The sequence below is a fragment of the Salmo salar genome, chromosome 15 (assembly GCF_965601325.2).
Source record: "Salmo salar chromosome 15, fSalSal1, whole genome shotgun sequence".
Classification (NCBI taxonomy): Eukaryota; Metazoa; Chordata; class Actinopteri; order Salmoniformes; family Salmonidae; genus Salmo; species Salmo salar.
The window spans coordinates 12546030-12565295 of record NC_138305.1 but is presented as its reverse complement, the minus strand read 5'-3'; the positions used below and the strand labels follow the sequence as shown (position 1 = coordinate 12565295).

The 19266-nt window shown below is 42.6% G+C and overlaps 1 protein-coding gene across 2 annotated transcripts; it reads right to left on the bottom strand.

Annotated features, from left to right (window-relative positions):
• Positions 1-1656: 1656 nt before the first annotated feature.
• On the bottom strand, positions 1657-17977 carry fbxl8 (F-box and leucine-rich repeat protein 8). 2 transcript variants are annotated; one of them, XM_014143560.3, is made up of 6 exons: positions 17655-17977; positions 17427-17574; positions 16618-16823; positions 12104-12368; positions 9500-9650; positions 1657-2432 (listed from the first exon to the last, which is right to left on the bottom strand). In XM_014143560.3, exons 1-6 carry the CDS (start codon positions 17815-17817, stop codon positions 2067-2069), a joined length of 1299 nt encoding a protein of 432 aa, XP_013999035.2. In that variant the 5' UTR covers positions 17818-17977; the 3' UTR covers positions 1657-2066. The 2 variants fall into 2 exon arrangements, with proteins under 2 accessions (XP_013999035.2, XP_013999037.1); XM_014143562.3 differs by having other exon boundaries at positions 17427-17977.
• Between the last annotated feature and the right edge of the window lie 1289 nt (positions 17978-19266).

Here is a 19266-nt window from a genome sequence, read left to right as displayed (position 1 = left end):
TTTTTAGTATTTTCTACATTGTAGTGAATAGTGAAGATAATAATAGTAATAGTGAAGACATCAAAACTATGTAATAACACATATGGAATCACGTAGTAACCAACAAAGCGTTAAACAAATCAAAATATATTTGATATTTTTCAAAGTAGCCACCCTTTGCCTTGATGACAGCACACTCTTGGCATTCTCTCAACCAGCTTCACCTGGAATGCTTTTCTAACAGTCTTGAAGGAGTTCCCACATATGCTGAGCACTTGTTAGCTGCTTTTCCTTCACTCTGCGGTTCGACTCATCCCAAACCATCTCAATTGGGTTGAGGTTGGGGGATTGTGGAGGCCAGGTCATCTGATGCAGCAGTCCATCACTCTCCTTCTTGGTCAAATAGCTCTTATACAGCCTGTAGGTATGTTTTGGGTCATTGTCCTGTTGAAAAACAAATGATAGTCCCACTAAACACAAACCAGATGGGATGGCGTATCGCTGCAGAATGCTGTGGTAGCCATGCTGGTTAAGTGTGACTTGAATTATAAATAAATTACTGACAGTGTCACCAGCAAAGCACCCCCACACCTCCTCCTCCATGCTTCACGGTGGGAACTACAAATGCAGAGATCATCCGTTCACGTACTCTGTGTCTCACAAAGACATGGCAGTTGGAACCAAAAATCTCAAATTTGGACTCATCAGACCAAAGGACAAATTTCCACCGGTCTAATGTCCATTGTTCGTGTTTCTTGGCCCAAGCAAGTCTATTCTTATTATTGGTGTCCTTTAGTAGTGGTTTCTTTGCAGAAATTCGACCATGAAGGCCTGATTCACGCAGTCTCCTCTGAACAGTTAATGTTGAGATGTCTTTTACTTGAACTCTGTGAAGCATTTATTTGGGCTGCAATGTCTGAGGCTGGTGACTCTAATGAACTTATCCTCTGCAGCAGAGATAACCCTGGGTCTTCCATTCCTGTGACGGTCCTCATGAGAGCCAGTTTCATGATAGCACTTGATGGCTTTTACGACTGCACTTGAAGAAACTTTCAAAGGTCTTGAAATGTTCCAGATTGACTGACCTTCATGTCTTAAAGTAATGATGGACTGTCGTTTCTCTTTGCTTATTTGAGCTGTTCTTGCCATAATATGGACTTGGTCTTTTACCAAATAGGGCCATCTTCTGTATACCAACCCTATCTTGTCACAACACAACTGATTGGCTCAAACTCATTGAGGAAAGAAATTCCACAAATTAACTTTTAAGAAGGCGCACCTGTTAAATGAAATGCATTCCAGATGACTACCTCATGGAGCTGGTTGAGAGAATGCCAAGAGTGTGCAAAGCTGTCATGAAGGCAAAGGGTGGCTATTTGAAGAATCTCAAACATATATTTTCATTTGTTTAACACTTTTTTTGGTTACTACATGATTCCATATGTGTTATTTCATAGTTTTGATGTCACTATTATTCTACAATGTAAAAAAAAAATACAAAAAATAAAGAGAACCCCTTGAATGAGTAGGTGTTCTAAAACTTTTGACAGGTAGTGTAAATCTCTCTTTTTTTTTAACAGGACAAATCTGAGGGGGCATGTGCCCCTGTGCCCCCTATGTTTTAACTGTGGCTGGTGTAACATGTCTGATTCGAATAACAGGCTGGTGTAACATGTCTGATTGGTTGTCATTGAATAACAGTGCATTTCCAGGGGTGTGATTGGTTGTCATTTAATAACAGTGCATCTCCAGGGGTGTGATTGGTTGTCATTTAATAACAGTGCATTTCCAGGGGTGTGATTGGTTGTCATTTAATAACAGTGCATCTCCAGGGGTGTGATTGGTTGTCATTTAATAACAGTGCATCTCCAGGGGTGTGATTGGTTGTCATTTAATAACAGTGCATTTCCAGGGGTGTGATTGGTTGTCATTTAATAACAGTGCATCTCCAGGGGTGTGATTGGTTGTCATTAAATAACAGTGCATCTCCAGGGGTGTGATTGGTTGTCATTGAATAACAGTGCATTTCCAGGGGTGTGATTGGTTGTCATTTAATAACAGTGCATTTCCAGGGGTGTGATTGGTTGTCATTTAATAACAGTGCATTTCCAGGGGTGTGGCTCTTTGCGTGTCTTCAGTGTGTATCTCCACAGGTGAGGGCAGCAGTCTTTAAAGGCCCTGACGACATCACACGACACCACACAGTAACAGTGGACCTCTCTGAGGCGGCTGCAGGCTGCGGCCAGGGAGCGCAGGGCGGAGTCCAGCTCTGGAGACGAGGTGGTCTGGAGTATGATTGTCTCCAGGGCGTGGCTGTAGCTCTGGGTGACCAGGTGTGTCTGCTGGACCAGGTCAGTAAATGTGAGGAGTTCCAGGTGCTGCAGAGGAACGCTGGGCTGCAATACGGAGCTGAAATGATCCATGGGAAGAGTGTGGTCCAATATCAGGCTTACCTGGAATATAATACACACATTACTACAACATATTAGACATTATAACAACAGACACATTAATACAACATATTAGACATAACAACAGACACATTAATACAACATATTAGACATTATAACAACAGACACATTAATACAACATATTAGACATTATAACAACAGACACATTAATACAACATATTAGACATTAAAACAACAGACACATTAATACAACATATTAGACATTAAAACAACAGACACATTAATACAACATAGTACACACATTAAAAGAACATAACAAACATACAATGCATTCAAAAGTATTCAGACCCCTTGACTTTTTCCACATTTTGTTACGTTACAGCCTTATTATAAAATTATAAAATTGTTTTTTTTCCTCTCATCAATCTACACACAATACCCCATAATGACGTCACAATACCCCATAATGACGTCACAATACCCCATAATGACATCACAATACCCCATAATGATAAAGCAAAAATAGGTTTTAGATATTTTTGCAAATGTATAAAAATAAAAAAAATATTAAATATCACATTTACATAAGTATTCAGACCCTTTACTCAGTACTTTGTTGAAGCACCTTTGGCAGTGATTACGGCATCGAGTCTTCTTAGGTAAGACGCTACAAGCTTGTCACACCTGTATTTGGGGAGTTTCTCCCATTCTTCTCTGCAGATCCTCTCAAGCTCTGTCAGGTTGGATGGGGAGCATCGCTGCACAGCTATTTTCAGGTCTCTCCAGAGATTATTGATTGGGTTCAAGTCCAGGCTCTGACTGGGCCACTCAAGGACATTCAGAGACTTGTCCCAAAGCCACTCCTGTGTTGTCTTGGCTGTGTGCTTAGGGTCGTTGTCCTGTTGGAAGGTGAACCTTCGCTCCAGTCTGAGGTCCTGAGACCTCTGGAGCAGGTTTTCATCAAGGATCTCTGTACTTTGCTCCGTTCATCTTTCCCTCGATCCTGACTAGTCTCTCAGTCCCTGCTGCTGAAAAACATCCCCACAGCATGATGCTGCCACCACCATGCTTCACCATAGGGATGGTGCCAGGTTTCCTCCAGACATGATGCTTGGCATTCAGGCCAAAGTGTTCAATATTGGTTTCATCAGACCAGAGAATCTTGGTTTCTCATGGTCTGAGAGTCTTTAAAGTCTTTTGGCAAACTCCAAGCGGGCTGTCATGTGCCTTTTACTGAGGAGTGGCTTCTGTCTGGCCACTCTACCATAAAGGCCCGATTGGTGGAGTGCTGCAGAGATGGTTAACCTTCTGGAAGGTTCTCCCATCCCCACATAGGAACTCTATCAGAGTGACCATCGGGTTCTTGGTCACCTCCCTGACCAAGGCCCTTCTCCCCTGATTGTTCAGTTTGGCCAGGCGGCCAGCTCTAGGAAGAGTCTTGGTGATTCCAAACTTCTTACATTTAAGAATGATGGAGGCCACTGTGTTCTTGAAAAAAAAAAAAAAAAAATAAATAAATGTATGAAATGTATGCATTCACTACTGTAAGTCGCTCTGGATAAGAGCGTCTGCTAAATGACTAAAATGTAAATGTAAAAATGTTCTTGGGACCTTCAATGATGCAGATATGTTTTGCCTCGACACAATCCTGTCTCGGAGCTCTACAGACAATTCCCTCGACCTCATGGCTTGGTTTTTGCTCTGACATGCACTGTCACCTGTGTATTGGTATGTTATTAGGATCCTCATGAGCTGTTGCAAAAGCAGCAGCTACTCTTCCTGGGGTTCACACAAAACATGAAGCATAATACAGAATGACATAATACAGAACATCAATAGACAAGAACAGCTCAAGGACAGAACTAAATAAAACAATTTTAAAGGCACAAGTAGCCTACATACCAATACATACACACAAACTGTCTATGTCAAATAGGGGAGAGGTGTTGTGCTGAGAGGTGTTGCTTTATCTGTTTTTTTTAAACCAGGTTTGTTGTTTATTTGAGCAATATGAGATGGAAGGAAGTTCCATGCAATAAGGGCTCTATATAATACTGTACGCTTTCTTGAATTTGTTCTGGATTTGAGGACTGTGAAAAGACCCCTGGTGGCATGTCTGGTGGGATAAGTGTGTGTGTCAGAGCTGTGTGTAAGTTGACTATGCAAACAATTTGGGATTTTAAACACATTAATGTTTCTTATAAAAAGAAGAAGTGATGCAGTCAGTCTCTCCTCAACTCTTAGCCAAGAGAGACTGGCATGCATAGAATTAATATCAGCCCTCTGATTACAACGAAGAGCAAGACTTGCCGCTCTGTTCTGGGCCAGCTGAAGCTTAACTAGGTCTTTCCTTGCAGCACTGGACCACACGACTGGAAAATAATCAAGATTAGACAAAACTAGAGCCTGCAGGACTTGCTTTTTGGAGTGTGCAGAGCATCTCTTTATTACGGCCAGACCTCTCCCCATCTTTACAACCATTGAATCTATATGTTTTGACCATGACAGTTTACAATCTAAGGTAACACCAAGTATTTTAGCCTCCTCAACTTGTTCAACAGCCACACCATTCATTACCAGATTCAGCTGAGGTCTAGAACTTAGGGAATGATTTGTACCAAATGCAATGCTCTTAGTTTTAGAGATGTTCAGGACCAGTTTATTAATGGCCTCCCATTCCAAAACAGACTGCAACTCTTTGTTAAGGGTTTCAGCGACTTCATTAGCTGTGGTTGCCGATGCGTATATGGTTGAATCATCAGAATACATGGACACACATGCTTTGTTTAGTGCCAGATCATTGGTAAAAATAGAAAAGAGTAGAGGGCCTAGAGAGCTGCCCTGCGGTACACAAACTGTGGGACCTTATATAGACAGGTGTGTGCCTTTCCAAATCATGTCCAATCAATTGAATTTACCACAGGTGGACTCCAATCAAGTTGTAGAAACATCTGAAGGATGATCAATGGAAACAGGATGAACCTGAGCTCAATTTCGAGTGTCATAGCAAAGGGTCTGAATACTTATGTAAATAAGGTATTTCTGTTTTTTATTTTTAATACATTTGCAAACATTTCTAAAAACATGTTTTCTCTTTGTGATTATGGGGTATGGCTACACCATAACAAAATGTGGAAAAAGTCAAGGGTTCTGAATACTTTCTGAATGCACTGGGAAATGTATATATACTAAACAATCAAACTTAAACAATTCACACAATGAAATTCTGAAACAATGAATGTGCACAAATTGGCGGGTGAGAGAGCATTCTGGAGAGAGAAGTACATTGTGTATCTGGGCGCTTGGTCAATCCGACTTCTGCATTGGCCATTGGCCATGCGACATTTACAGTGACATGGCCTCAGCAGAAGTCAGGGTATTCATACTTCTTACGCTTCACGGGCCAGTACAGAGCTGTTGTCAAGGAAGTGAGTTTGTGTTTATACAGGATGTACAGCCCCTACCTACCTTCAACCAATCATGTCAATATGGAGTTTTTTTTTAACCTTTATTTAACGAGGCAAGTCCGTTAGGAACAACTTCTTATTTACAATAACGGCCTACCCAGGCCAAACCCGGACAACACCAATTATATATTACCCCAAAAATATAAAAAACTTTTTTCGCTTTGTTATTATTGGTGTAGATTGCTGAGTTTTTAAAAAACATTTTTACCCATTTTAAAATAAGGCTGTAAAAGTAACAAAATGTGGAAAAAGTCAAGGGGTCTGAATACTTTCCGAATGCACTGTAATACAACATAATACACATATTAATACAACAAATCAAATGTTATTTGTCACATGCGCCGAATACAACAGGTGTAGACCTTACAAAGATCTGCTTACTTACAAGCAATGTGTCACGTCCTGACCAGTATAAGGGGTTATTTGTTATTGTAGTTTGGTCAGGACGTGGCAGGGGGTGTTTGTTTTATGTGTTTCGGGGTTTGTTGGGCTATGTTCTATGTTAGTATATTTCTATGTTTATCTAGTATGTCTAGGTCTATGTGTAGTTTATTTGGGTTGACCTTCAATTGGAGGCAGCTGTTCCTCGTTGCCTCTAATTGAAGGTCCTATTTAGTAGGGGTGTTTTTTCATGGGTTTTTGTGGGTAGTTGTTCCATGTGTAGCTGTGTGCCTTACAGGACTGTTTTCTTGTCGTTATTTTTGTTTAAGTGTTTGTTTTGGTTTTCTTCTCAATAAAGAAGATGAGCATACACATTCCCGCTGCGCCTTGGTCCAATCCATATGACAACCGTGACATAACTTCCCACCACCAACGGACCAAGCAGCGGGCCTAGGAGGAGCAAGGATCCTGGGCCAGGGAGAGAAGGGAGCAGAGGACATCATGGACATGGGAGGAGGTAATGGCAGGGGACAAGACCCTGCAATGGAAACAGGTGGAGACAGCGAGGGAGGAACGGCGAAAGTACGAAGAGCGTGCCCAACGACGGAGAGGCACCCCCAATAAAAAAAATTGGGGGGGCACACAGGTAGTTTGGCTGGGCCAAGGGTGAGCCCAAAGCCAACTCCCCGTGCTTATTATGGGGAGCAACGGATCATGAGGGCACCTTTGTATGCGGAAGTGCGCACGATCTCGCCCATACGCACGCACAGTCCGGTGCGAGCGATCCCAGCCCCTCGCAAGTGCCGTGCTAGAGTGGGCATCCAGCCTGGAAGGAGGATGCCTGCACAGCACATCTGGCCACCAGTGCGCCTTCTAGGCCCAGGCTACCCTACGCCTGCTCTATGCACGGCAGCCATCAGGCCTCTGCACAGCCCAGTTCGCCCTGTGCCAGCACTCCGCTCGTGCAGGGCTACTGTTACTATCCAGCCAGGACGGGTTGTGCAGGTGGTGCGCTCCAGACCGCCGGTGCCTACTCATGACCCAGTGTATCCAGTTCCCGCTCCTCGCACTAGCCTTGGGGTGCGTGTCTCTGGCCAAGCTTCCTGCCATCCAGGACCTCTATACCAGGCGGTGTCAGAGGAAAGCCCTAAAAATGGTCAAAGACTCCAGCCACCCCTAGTCATAGACTGTTCTCTCTGCTACCTCACGGCAAGTGGTACCGGAGAGCCAAGTCTAGGTCCAAGAGGCTTCAAAACAGCTTCTATACCCAAGCCATAAGACTCCTGAACACCTAATCAAATGGGGACCCAGACTATTTGCATTGCCCCCCACCCCTCTTCTACGCTGCTGCTACTCTCTGTTTATTATCTATGCATAGTCACTTTAATAACTCTACCTACATATACATATTACCTCAATTACCTCGACACCTGTGCTCCAAACATTGACTCTGTACCGGTACCCCCTGTATATAGCCTCCACATTGACTCCGTACCCCCTGTATATAGCCTCCACATTGACTCTGTACCGTAATACCCTGTATATAGCCTCCACATTGACTCTGTACCGGTACCCCCTGTATATAGCCTCCACATTGACTCTGTACCGGTACCCCCTGTATATAGCCTCCACATTGACTCTGTACCGTAATACCCTGTATATAGCCTCCACATTGACTCTGTACCGTAATACCCTGTATATAGCCTCCACATTGACTCTGTACCGGTACCCCTGTATATAGCCTCCACATTGACTCTGTACCAGTACCCCCTGTATATAGCCTCCACATTGACTCTGTACCGGTACCCCCTGTATATAGCCTCCACATTGACTCTGTACCGGTACCCCCTGTATATAGCCTCCACATTGACTCTCTACCGGTACCCCCTGTATATAGCCTCCACATTGACTCTGAACCGGTACCCCCTGTATATAGCCTCCACATTGACTCTGTACCGGTACCCCCTGTATATAGCCTCCACATTGACTCTGTACCGTAATACCCTGTATATAGCCTCCACATTGACTCTGTACCGGTACCCCCTGTACAAAAATCTCTGAAACTGGAAACACTTATCTCCCTCACTAGCTTTAAGCACCAGCTATCAGAGCAGCTCCCAGATCACTGCACCTGTACATAGCCCATCTATAATTTAGCCCAAACTACTACCTCTTCCCCTACTGTATTTATTTATTTTATTTATTATTTTGCTCCTTTGCACCATATTATTTATATTTTAACTTTGAACTTTCTTCAAATTATAAATCTACCATTCCAGTGTTTTACATGCTATACTTTATTTACTTTGCCTCTATGGCCTTTTTTGCCTTTACCTCCCTTATCTCACCTCATTTGCTCACATTGTATATAGTCTTATTTTTGTCTACTGTATCATTGATTGTATGTTGTTTTACTCCATGTGTAACTCTGTGTTGTTGTATGTGTCGAACTGCTTTGCTTTATCTTGGCCAGGTCGCAATTGTAAATGAGAACTTGTTCTCAACTTGCCTACCTGGTTAAATAAAGGTGAAATAAAAAAATAATTAAATATAGCCTCCACATTGACTCTGTACCGTAATACCCTGTATATAGCCTCCACATTGTTATTTCCTGCTCCTCTTTAATTATTTGTTCTTCTCATCTCTTACTTTTTTTTATGGTATTTTCTTAAAACTGCATTGTTGGTTAAGGGCTTGTAAGTCAGCATTTCACTGTGAGGTCTACTACACCTGTTGTATTCAGCATTTCACTGTAAGGTCTACTACACCTGTTGTATTCAGCATTTCACTGTGAGGTCTACTACACCTGTTGTATTCAGCATTTCACTGTGAGGTCTACTACACCTGTTGTATTCAGCATTTCACTGTGAGGTCTACTACACCTGTTGTATTCAGCATTTCACTGTGAGGTCTACTTCACCTGTTGTATTCAGCATTTCACTGTGAGGTCTACTACACCTGTTGTATTCAGCATTTCACTGTGAGGTCTACTACACCTGTTGTATTCAGCATTTCACTGTGAGGTCTACTACACCTGTTGTATTCAGCATTTCACTGTAAGGTCTACACCTGTTGTATTAGGCGCATGTGACAAATAAAATTTGATTTGTCACACTACAATAATCATAGGAGTTGACAAGCCAGCACTAACAGATGTGAGACCAGGCTACTATTGCCCTGTACGTTACATGTTTATTTCCTAATAAATTAATGATTTAAATTATCGTTTGGAGTTTCCTCCTCAAGGCACCTTTAACTGACCTTTAACCCCGGGTGTCTGTGCTTCAGCCCAGCCCACACGTTGTCCTCCAGAGGGGGGATGTATTTGGCAAAGCGCTCGCAGTACAGCTCCATGGCCAGGAGGGGGCAGCGTTGAGGCAACAGCAGCTCATCCACCACCTTCTGGGACAGGCTGGAGAAGAAGAATGTAGCTACAATTAATTAACTTAGGATCAAGTGAGTGGCTGTGGTCTCTTTTTCATTTCTGATGTGATCGACTGTTGACTTCAAGCATCCTTCATTAAATTTACACATGAGGATAAGGCTACGTCCTAAAATGACCATTGTCAAAAGTAGTGCACTACATAGGGCTCTGGTCTAAAGTAGTGCACTGCATAGGGAATAGGGCTCTGGTCTAAAGTAGTGCACTACATAGGGAATAGAGCTCTGGTCTAAAGTAGTGCACTACATAGGGAATAGGGCTCTGGTCTAAAGTAGTGCACTGCATAGGGAATAGGGCTCTGGTCTAAAGTAGTGCACTACATAGGGAATAGAGCTCTGGTCTAAAGTAGTGCACTATATAGGGAATAGGGCTCTGGTCTAAAGTAGTGCACTATATAGGGAATAGGGCTCTGGTCTAAAGTAGTGCACTGCATAGGGAATAGGGCTCTGGTCTAAAGTAGTGCACTATATAGGGAATAGGGCTCTGGTCTAAAGTAGTGCACTACATAGGGAATAGGGCTCTGGTCTAAAGTAGTGCACTGCATAGGGAATAGGGCTCTGGTCTAAAGTAGTGCACTGCATAGGGAATAGGGCTCTGGTCTAAAGTAGTGCACTATATAGGGAATAGGGCTCTGGTCTATAGTAGTCCACTATATAGGGAATAGGGCTCTGGTCTATAGTAGTGCAGTATATAGGGAATAGGGCTCTGGTCTATAGTAGTAACACTATATAGGGAATAGGGCTCTGGTCTATAGTAGTACCACTATATAGGGAATAGGTCTCTGGTCTATAGTAGTACCACTATATAGGGAATAGGGCTCTGTTCAGAAGTAGTGGCACTATATAGGGAATAGGGCTCTGGTCTATAGTAGTGCACTATATAGGGAATAGGGCTCTGGTCTATAGTAGTACCACTATATAGGGAATAGGGCTCTGGTCTATAGTAGTACCACTATATAGGGAATAGGGCTCTGGTCTATAGTAGTGCACTATATAGGGAATAGGGCTCTGGTCTATAGTAGTACCACTATATAGGGAATAGGGCTCTGGTCTAAAGTAGTGCATTGCATAGGGAATAGGGCTCTGGTCTAAAGTAGTGCACTGCATAGGGAATAGGGCTCTGGTCTATAGTAGTACCACTATATAGGGAATAGGGCTCTGGTCTATAGTAGTGTACTATATAGGGAATAGGGCCCTGGTCTATAGTAGTACCACTATATAGGGAATAGGGCTCTGTTCTATAGTAGTACCACTATATAGGGAATAGGGTCCTGGTCTAAAGTAGTGCACTATATAGGGAATAGGGCTCTGGTCTATAGTAGTGCACTACATAGGGAATAGGGCTCTGGTCTAAAGTAGTGCACTGCATAGGGAATAGGGCTCTGGTCTAAAGTAGTGCACTATATAGGGAATAGGGCTCTGGTCTAAAGTAGTGCACTACATAGGGAATAGGGCTCTGGTCTAAAGTAGTGCACTGCATAGGGAATAGGGCTCTGGTCTAAAGTAGTGCACTGCATAGGGAATAGGGCTCTGGTCTATAGTAGTACCACTATATAGGGAATAGGGCTCTGATCTATAGTAGTGTACTATATAGGGAATAGGGCTCTGGTCTATAGTTGTACCACTATATAGGGAATAGGGCTCTGGTCTATAGTAGTGCACTATATAGGGAACAGGGCTCTGGTCTATAGTAGTACCACTATATAGGGAATAGGGCTCTGGTCTATAGTAGTACCACTATATAGGGAATAGGGCTCTGGTCTATAGTAGTACCACTATATAGGGAATAGGGCTCTGGTCTAAAGTAGTGCACTGCATAGGGAATAGGGCTCTGGTCTAAAGTAGTGCACTGCATAGGGAATAGGGCTCTGGTCTATAGTAGAGTACCACTATATAGGGAATAGGGCTCTGGTCTATAGTAGTGCACTATATAGGGAATAGGGCTCTGGTCTAAAGTAGTGGACTATATAGGGAATAGGGCCCTGGTCTATAGTAGTGCACTATATAGGGAATAGGGCCCTGGTCTATAGTAGTGCACTATATAGGGAATAGGGTCCTGGTCTATAGTAGTGCACTATATAGGGAATAGGGCTCTGGTCTAAAGTAGTGCACTGCATAGGGAATAGGGCTCTGGTCTAAAGTAGTGCACTATATAGGGAATAGGGCTCTGGTCTAAAGTAGTGCACTACATAGGGAATAGGGCTCTGGTCTAAAGTAGTGCACTGCATAGGGAATAGGGCTCTGGTCTAAAGTAGTGCACTGCATAGGGAATAGGGCTCTGGTCTAAAGTAGTGCACTACATAGGGAATAGCGCTCTGGTCTAAAGTAGTGCACTGCATAGGGAATAGGGCTCTGGTCTATAGTAGTGCACTACATAGGGAATAGGGTGCCATTTGGAATTGAGCACCGTGGTTCTCTCCATACCTGGTATAGAACAGCCCTAGTGTGTTGAGAAGTGGACACAGCCCCAGTACTTCCACCACAGCCTCTGGCTCCACTTTACACACCAGTGTCTGATTGTTGACCAATAGACTCCTCAAGTTGGGGCTCTGCCGGGCCAAGACCCTCACCAGGGATTGGCTGAGGGTGAAAGGCACGCCCCTCAGGTCCAAGTGGGAGAGGAAGGCTCCTCCCACGTGTTCCGGAGCTGTAGTAAGAGCGGCCTCCAGCCCTTCCTCCAGGTCGTGACCTATAGTTACATTTACATTAGTGTCATTTAGCATAGTGGTTCTAAACTCAGGTCCTCAAGTACTCCCAACAGTACTCATTCTTGTTGTAGCCCCAGACTACTGTAGCCGATGTGAAATGGCTAGCTAGTTATCTGGTTGTAGCCCCAGACCACTGTAGCCGATGTGAAATGGCTAGCTAGTTAGCTTGTTGTAGCCCCAGACTACTGTAGCCGATGTGAAATGGCTAGCTAGTTAGCTTGTTGTAGCCCCAGACTACTGTAGCCGATGTGAAATGGCTAGCTAGTTAGCGGTGTGCTAGTAGTGTTCAATCAGTGACGTCATTCGCTCGGAGACCTTGAAGTCGTTGATTTTCGTCTAGCGGTCTAAACCACTGCCTCGCTGCTGCATGGCTTCCGATGCGGCAGCATGGCTTCCGATGCGGCAGCATGGCTTCCAATGCAGCATGGCTTCCAATGCAGCATGGCTTCCAATGCAGCATGGCTTCCAAAATAGTTATCTTATAAAAATGTCTGTGTTCAGTTGCAGGAAACACCAGAGAAAACTCAGAAAGATAATAAAATCCATGTTTCGTATTGAATGAGATATGCCTCTCATCTATTTCTGCATGTGTCCGCATTGCATAGATACGACCAGTTCCTGCAAAGATGCTGGGAAATGCAAGATGTGCGGCAGCTAAGATGTGCGAGAAACCTCCTTGTGTGGTACAAATTTTGTATTTACTTTCTTTCTGATTTCTCTGTGGTGTTTGTAGAACCACCTGCAACTGGACACAGACATTTATAAAAAAAAAAAAAAAAAAAAACTATTGTCCAGAATCGAGAATGAAGTGAGTACTGCCAATACCAGGTTAGTTGAAGAATCTATGACTGCATTTTGGCAAACCTGTAACATCCAGTAATGGATACCAGAAATCTTTGGATATATCATTATCTGGTGTACAAACTGTAGCTACTCTCATGAAGAACGACAACTACTACTGAATTTGTGCAGTAGTGACTATGTAGAGACTTATAGTGAATGTCTAGTTTATGCATTACTCAAGTAGAGTTTTATAGTGTTCAGTAGGAAAACAGTAGTGTTTCTGTAGTAATCAGGTAGAGTTTTATAGTGTTCAGTAGGAAAACAGTAGTGTTTCCAGTAGTAATCAGGTAGTTTTATAGTGTTCAGTAGGAAAACAGTAGTGTTTCCAGTAGTAATCAGGTAGTTGTATAGTGTTCAGTAGGAAAACAGTAGTGTTTCCAGTAGTAATCAGGTAGTTTTATAGTGTTCAGTAGGAAAACAGTAGTGTTTCTGTAGTAATCAGGTAGAGTTTTATAGTGTTCAGTAGGAAAACAGTAGTGTTTCTGTAGTAATCAGGTAGTTTTATAGTGTTCAGTAGGAAAACAGTAGTGTTTCCAGTAGTAATCAGGTAGTTTTATAGTGTTCAGTAGGAAAACAGTAGTGTTTCCAGTAGTAATCAGGTAGTTTTATAGTGTTCAGTAGGAAAACAGTAGTGTTTCTGTAGTAATCAGGTAGTTTTATAGTGTTCAGTAGGAAAACAGTAGTGTTTCCAGTAGTAATCAGGTAGTTTTATAGTGTTCAGTAGGAAAACAGTAGTGTTTCTGTAGTAATCAGGTAGTTTTATAGTGTTCAGTAGGAAAACAGTAGTGTTTCCAGTAGAGTTGTATAGTGTTCAGTATGAAAACAGTAGTGTTTCCAGTAGTAATCAGGTAGTTTTATAGTGTTCAGTATGAAAACAATAGAGTTTCTGTAGTAATCAGGTAGAGAACAGGTAGTTTTATAGTGTTCAATATGAAAACAGTAGTGTTTCCAGTAGTAATCAGGTAGTTTTATAGTGTTCAGTAGGAAAACAGTAGTGTTTCTGTAGTAATCAGGTAGTTTTATAGTGTTCAGTAGGAAAACAGTAGTGTTTCCAGTAGTAATCAGGTAGTTTTATAGTGTTCAGTAGGAAAACAGTAGTGTTTCCAGTAGTAATCAGGTAGAGTTTTGTAGTGTATTTTTAAAATATATTTTGCTGAAGGCAGGGCCAATATATTTTCATTTCAGAGGTCCGATTTTCTCCACGTAACCCTTGTTCTAAATAACGTTCACTCCCTAACGGCTTCTAAGTGGTTGTCTCTTGTGCTTGTCTTCATTTTCTAAAAAAGGTTACGTGACGAAGAAATGTGGCTACAACAACGACAAAAAAATAGATAATCCGAAGATAGTTAAGTCAAAGCTGAATGAAGACAAGGCCTCAAATGTATTAACAAAAAAAAGTGTAACTGAGTTAATAAAAAAAAAATGCAATTATGTTTGTATAAGCGTATTATTCCTTGTTTGATGCTATGAACTACAGTTAGAAACTAGAGGAAATAACACGTTAACAGGTCTAATAGGGACACAGCAGTAATGTGTAGGCATTATGTAGGAATTGTGTAGGTTTTAAGTAGTAGACAGCCAAAAGCTCAGCAGTTACACAGTAGTAATAAGGGAGAATTATGTCGCGTTCACCAGTAGTGAAACATCCCAATGTATCACTCATTACTACTGAAATTACAACTGGTTTATTACACATCTCAATAACAAACCAGTAGGTTTTGTGTAGATCTTGTGTAGTAATGATTAGACGGTAGTATTTTTATATGAGGGTCCCCTGGTGCGAGCCCAGGATGGGCCTTGATGAGTTGAATCAGGTGAGTTAGTCTGAGGCTACGACAACAACGTGTGCTATCGGGACGTACTCGAGGACCGGAGTTCTTATCTAGAACGACTGAGGCTGCGATTAGACTGGCAGACCAATTCTTTTGGTCTTTTGTCCAATCACAGCAGATGTATTTCCCATTAGATCTGTTTCATTAGATTCGTTGTTGTTAACCTGTAGACCAGTGTTAGTTCAGTACCAGTGACTAGCTGGTTGTTGTTAACCTGTAGACCAGTGTTAGTTCAGTACCAGTGACTAGCTGGTTGTTGTTAACCTGTAGACCAGTGTTAGTTCAGTACCAGTGACTAGCTGGTTGTTGTTAACCTGTAGACCAGTGTTAGTTCAGTACCAGTGACTAGCTGGTTGTTGTTAACCTGTAGACCAGTGTTAGTTCAGTACCAGTGACTAGCTGGTTGTTGTTAACCTGTAGACCAGTGTTAGTTCAGTACCAGTGACTAGCTGGTTGTTGTTAACCTGTAGACCAGTGTTAGTTCAGTACCAGTGACTAGCTGGTTGTTGTTAACCTGTAGACCAGTGTTAGTTCAGTACCAGTGACTAGCTGGTTGTTGTTAACCTGTAGACCAGTGTTAGTTCAGTACCAGTGACTAGCTGGTTGTTGTTAACCTGTAGACCAGTGTTAGTTCAGTACCAGTGACTAGCTGGTTGTTGTTAACCTGTAGACCAGTGTTAGTTCAGTACCAGTGACTAGCTGGTTGTTGTTAACCTGTAGACCAGTGTTAGTTCAGTACCAGTGACTAGCTGGTTGTTGTTAACCTGTAGACCAGTGTTAGTTCAGTACCAGTGACTAGCTGGTTGTTGTTAACCTGTAGACCAGTGTTAGTTCAGTACCAGTGACTAGCTGGTTGTTGTTAACCTGTAGACCAGTGTTAGTTCAGTACCAGTGACTAGCTGGTTGTTGTTAACCTGTAGACCAGTGTTAGTTCAGTACCAGTGACTAGCTGGTTGTTGTTAACCTGTAGACCAGTGTTAGTTCAGTACCAGTGACTAGCTGGTTGTTGTTAACCTGTAGACCAGTGTTAGTTCAGTACCAGTGACTAGCTGGTTGTTGTTAACCTGTAGACCAGTGTTAGTTCAGTACCAGTGACTAGCTGGTTGTTGTTAACCTGTAGACCAGTGTTAGTTCAGTACCAGTGACTAGCTGGTTGTTGTTAACCTGTAGACCAGTGTTAGTTCAGTACCAGTGACTAGCTGGTTGTTGTTAACCTGTAGACCAGTGTTAGTTCAGTACCAGTGACTAGCTGGTTGTTGTTAACCTGTAGACCAGTGTTAGTTCAGTACCAGTGACTAGCTGGTTGTTGTTAACCTGTAGACCAGTGTTAGTTCAGTACCAGTGACTAGCTGGTTGTTGTTAACCTGTAGACCAGTGTTAGTTCAGTACCAGTGACTAGCTGGTTGTTGTTAACCTGTGTAGACCAGTGTTAGTTCAGTACCAGTGACTAGCTGGTTGTTGTTAACCTGTAGACCAGCGTTAGTTCAGTACCAGTGACTAGCTGGTTGTTGTTAACCTGTAGACCAGTACCAGTGACTAGTTGGTTGTTGTTTACCTGAGTAGAAGAGAGGGACGCCTCCAGAGCAGGACAGGGACAGGGTCTGCAGGGGACCACTGGTGGCCAGGCGGAGGACAGACAGGGCAGCGCTGCGATTGGCTGGATCGCTCAGCGAACTGACGGTGATCTTCAGGTGACGGACCAATGGCAGGAGAGAGGAGAAATGCTGCAGAGCAGGGTCCTCCTGTTCCCCGGTCTCACACCTGCAGACGGAGAGAGAACAGGTTACTATCAGACTCACCCCTGGGGGGGGGGGGGGGGGGGGGGGAGGAGAGAGAGAGAGAGAGAGAGAGAGAGAGAGAGACTCACCCCTGGAGAGTTGGTAGTGGTGGTCCTCTCTTCTATAACAGACTACTGTTCTGGTCCTCTCTTCTAGAACATCAGACTACTGTTCTGGTCCTCTCTTCTATAACATCAGACTACTGTTCTGGTCCTCTCTTCTATAACATCAGACTACTGTTCTGGTCCTCTCTTCTATAACATTAGACTACTGTTCTGGTCCTCTCTTCTATAACATTAGACTACTGTTCTGGTCCTCTCATCTATAACATCAGACTACTGTTCTGGTCCTCTCATCTATAACATCAGACTACTGTTCAGGTCCTCTCTTCTATTAATTTTCCAACTCTCCATTTCGCAGCTTTTGTCTTATTGAATTAAACTGCCCTTTTTGCCTCATTGAATCAACGTGAACTTATTCTGCCCAAGTTACCAAAACCATTTGGCATTGGCGTGTATTTTGGCGTGTTACCGGCCCTGCGTGCAACGTCTGAGCAGCCGGTAAGGTACAACTCTGAATCTCTCACCTTATTTCAGTGTACCGCCACACTCGCGGGTGGCTCATGGACTGCGACCACCTCTTACACACTGCAGACGCGCTGTCCCGTTCCGTTACCGACAGGTAGGAAAATATATGGGCGAGGACCTCCTCGGGAAACTCCATTCCGCTGTCGACTAACCACAAATAGTACAGGAGACTATTAACAGAACAACAGTTAACATGTATATGTATTCCTTCTGTAATAAGAACTGACCCAATCCCTTGTGTGTGTGATCGGTAAACACGAAACGAGAGAACTTTTTATAAACGGAGTCCGAACTAGTTGAACTTATCCAATACGAAAACGTTTCAACAATTCCCCTTTCCCTGGTCGTCACTAGATACCACAGCAGCCACAAAGTCAAAAAAAAAATCATTTTCCTAAAAATGTATATAATTAAAATCTGGTTTTGTACCTAACCACACCGCAAAACTTAAATGAAGACAAAAAGGTAAATGTTTGTTTTCATTAATAGTTATGATTTGGCCCATTTTGACTTTGTGGCTGTGCGATCTAGTGGAAACCCGGTGCCGGAACACGTCACTTCCGGGTTGAACTTCCAGAAGCAAAACCCCCGTTTGCGGTGGTGCAAAGTACTTAAGTGAAAATACTATTTAAGTCGTATCTGTACTTTACTATTTAGATTGAGAACTTTTGCTTCACTACATTCCTAAAGAAAATGTACTTTTTACTCCACACATTTTCCCTGACACCCAAAAGTACTCGTTACATTTTGAATGCTTAGCAGGACAGGAAAATGTTCTAATTCACACACTAAACAGAGAACATCCCTGGTACCCTGGGCAAGCCATTTAGCCATGACTTCATTTCAAAGACAATAGCAAAGAATTTCTCTCATCTCAAATTCGGCCTGTCACCTTCCAGCTAACCACAGCCAGCCAGAGGCTTCAACATGTTTTTGTTGTTTCTATAAATACTTTACATTTGTTGGGATTTTAATTAGATTTAATTTATTAGCCAATTTAAAAACAATACAACCACACGTTGATATAATCAATTTACAATCATTGCCGATGACACAAAAATTGATAGATGTTGACCTAATAATTTACAGTTTAAGTAAATTAATGATATATTGATTATGCCCCAAAATAGCCTACATTTTACCATTGCAACGGAGAACGATTTAATATAAACTACTGTATATTTGGGGCAATACAAACGGTTCCTCCCTAGTAATAAATTACGCTCCCCTTAACCGCTTGAAGAAAATAGTTGATCCCAGCGGCCAGTAGGTGGCGACACCTCTAACCACCACAGAAGAAGCGGGACAGACTGAACAGGAAGTTCTTCTTAGCTAACATCCTTCCTGGTCGTCACTAGTTACCACAGCCAAATCTCACCTATTTCTAAAATGATTTCTTCTTATTTGTTCTTCACTGACTTGGCTAGTTAAATAAATAAAATAAACCTGAGCCTACAAGTGACTAGAGAAGGCCAGCCAACCCTGGTATATAAAGCGCAGTGGTACGTAATGGTTTTACACTTTAAAATACATCTCAAAGTGCCATGGTAAAGGGTGTCAATTGATCTCAAACACTGAGTGGAAGCATTCATATATAAAATATCCCCATAGTCTAGTAAAGGCATAAATGTAGCTGATACTAGCCTCCTTCTGGCTTCAAAAGAAAAACAGGCCTTATTCCTAAAATAAAATCCCAACTTCAGCTCCAATTGTTTTATAAATTGTTGAATATGCATTTTAAAAAGAGAGGCCGTCATCAATTAAAATTCCAAGATATTAATATGAGGTTACAGCATCAATCTCCTTGCCCTGACAGGAGGTAATAGGTAAACGGTTCAG

Excerpts from the sequence above, each read along its gene's own strand:
- fbxl8 (XM_014143560.3), bottom strand. The coding sequence starts at position 17,817 with ATGATTTTTTTTTTGACTTTGTGGCTGCTGTGGTATCTAGTGACGACC. Across the intron at positions 16,824-17,426 it reads TGGCGGTACACTGAAATAAG|GTGTGAGACCGGGGAACAGG; the intron begins GTGAGAGATTCA and ends CTCCGTCTGCAG. Across the intron at positions 12,369-16,617 it reads CGTCCCTCTCTTCTACTCAG|GTCACGACCTGGAGGAAGGG; the intron begins GTAAACAACAAC and ends ATGTAACTATAG.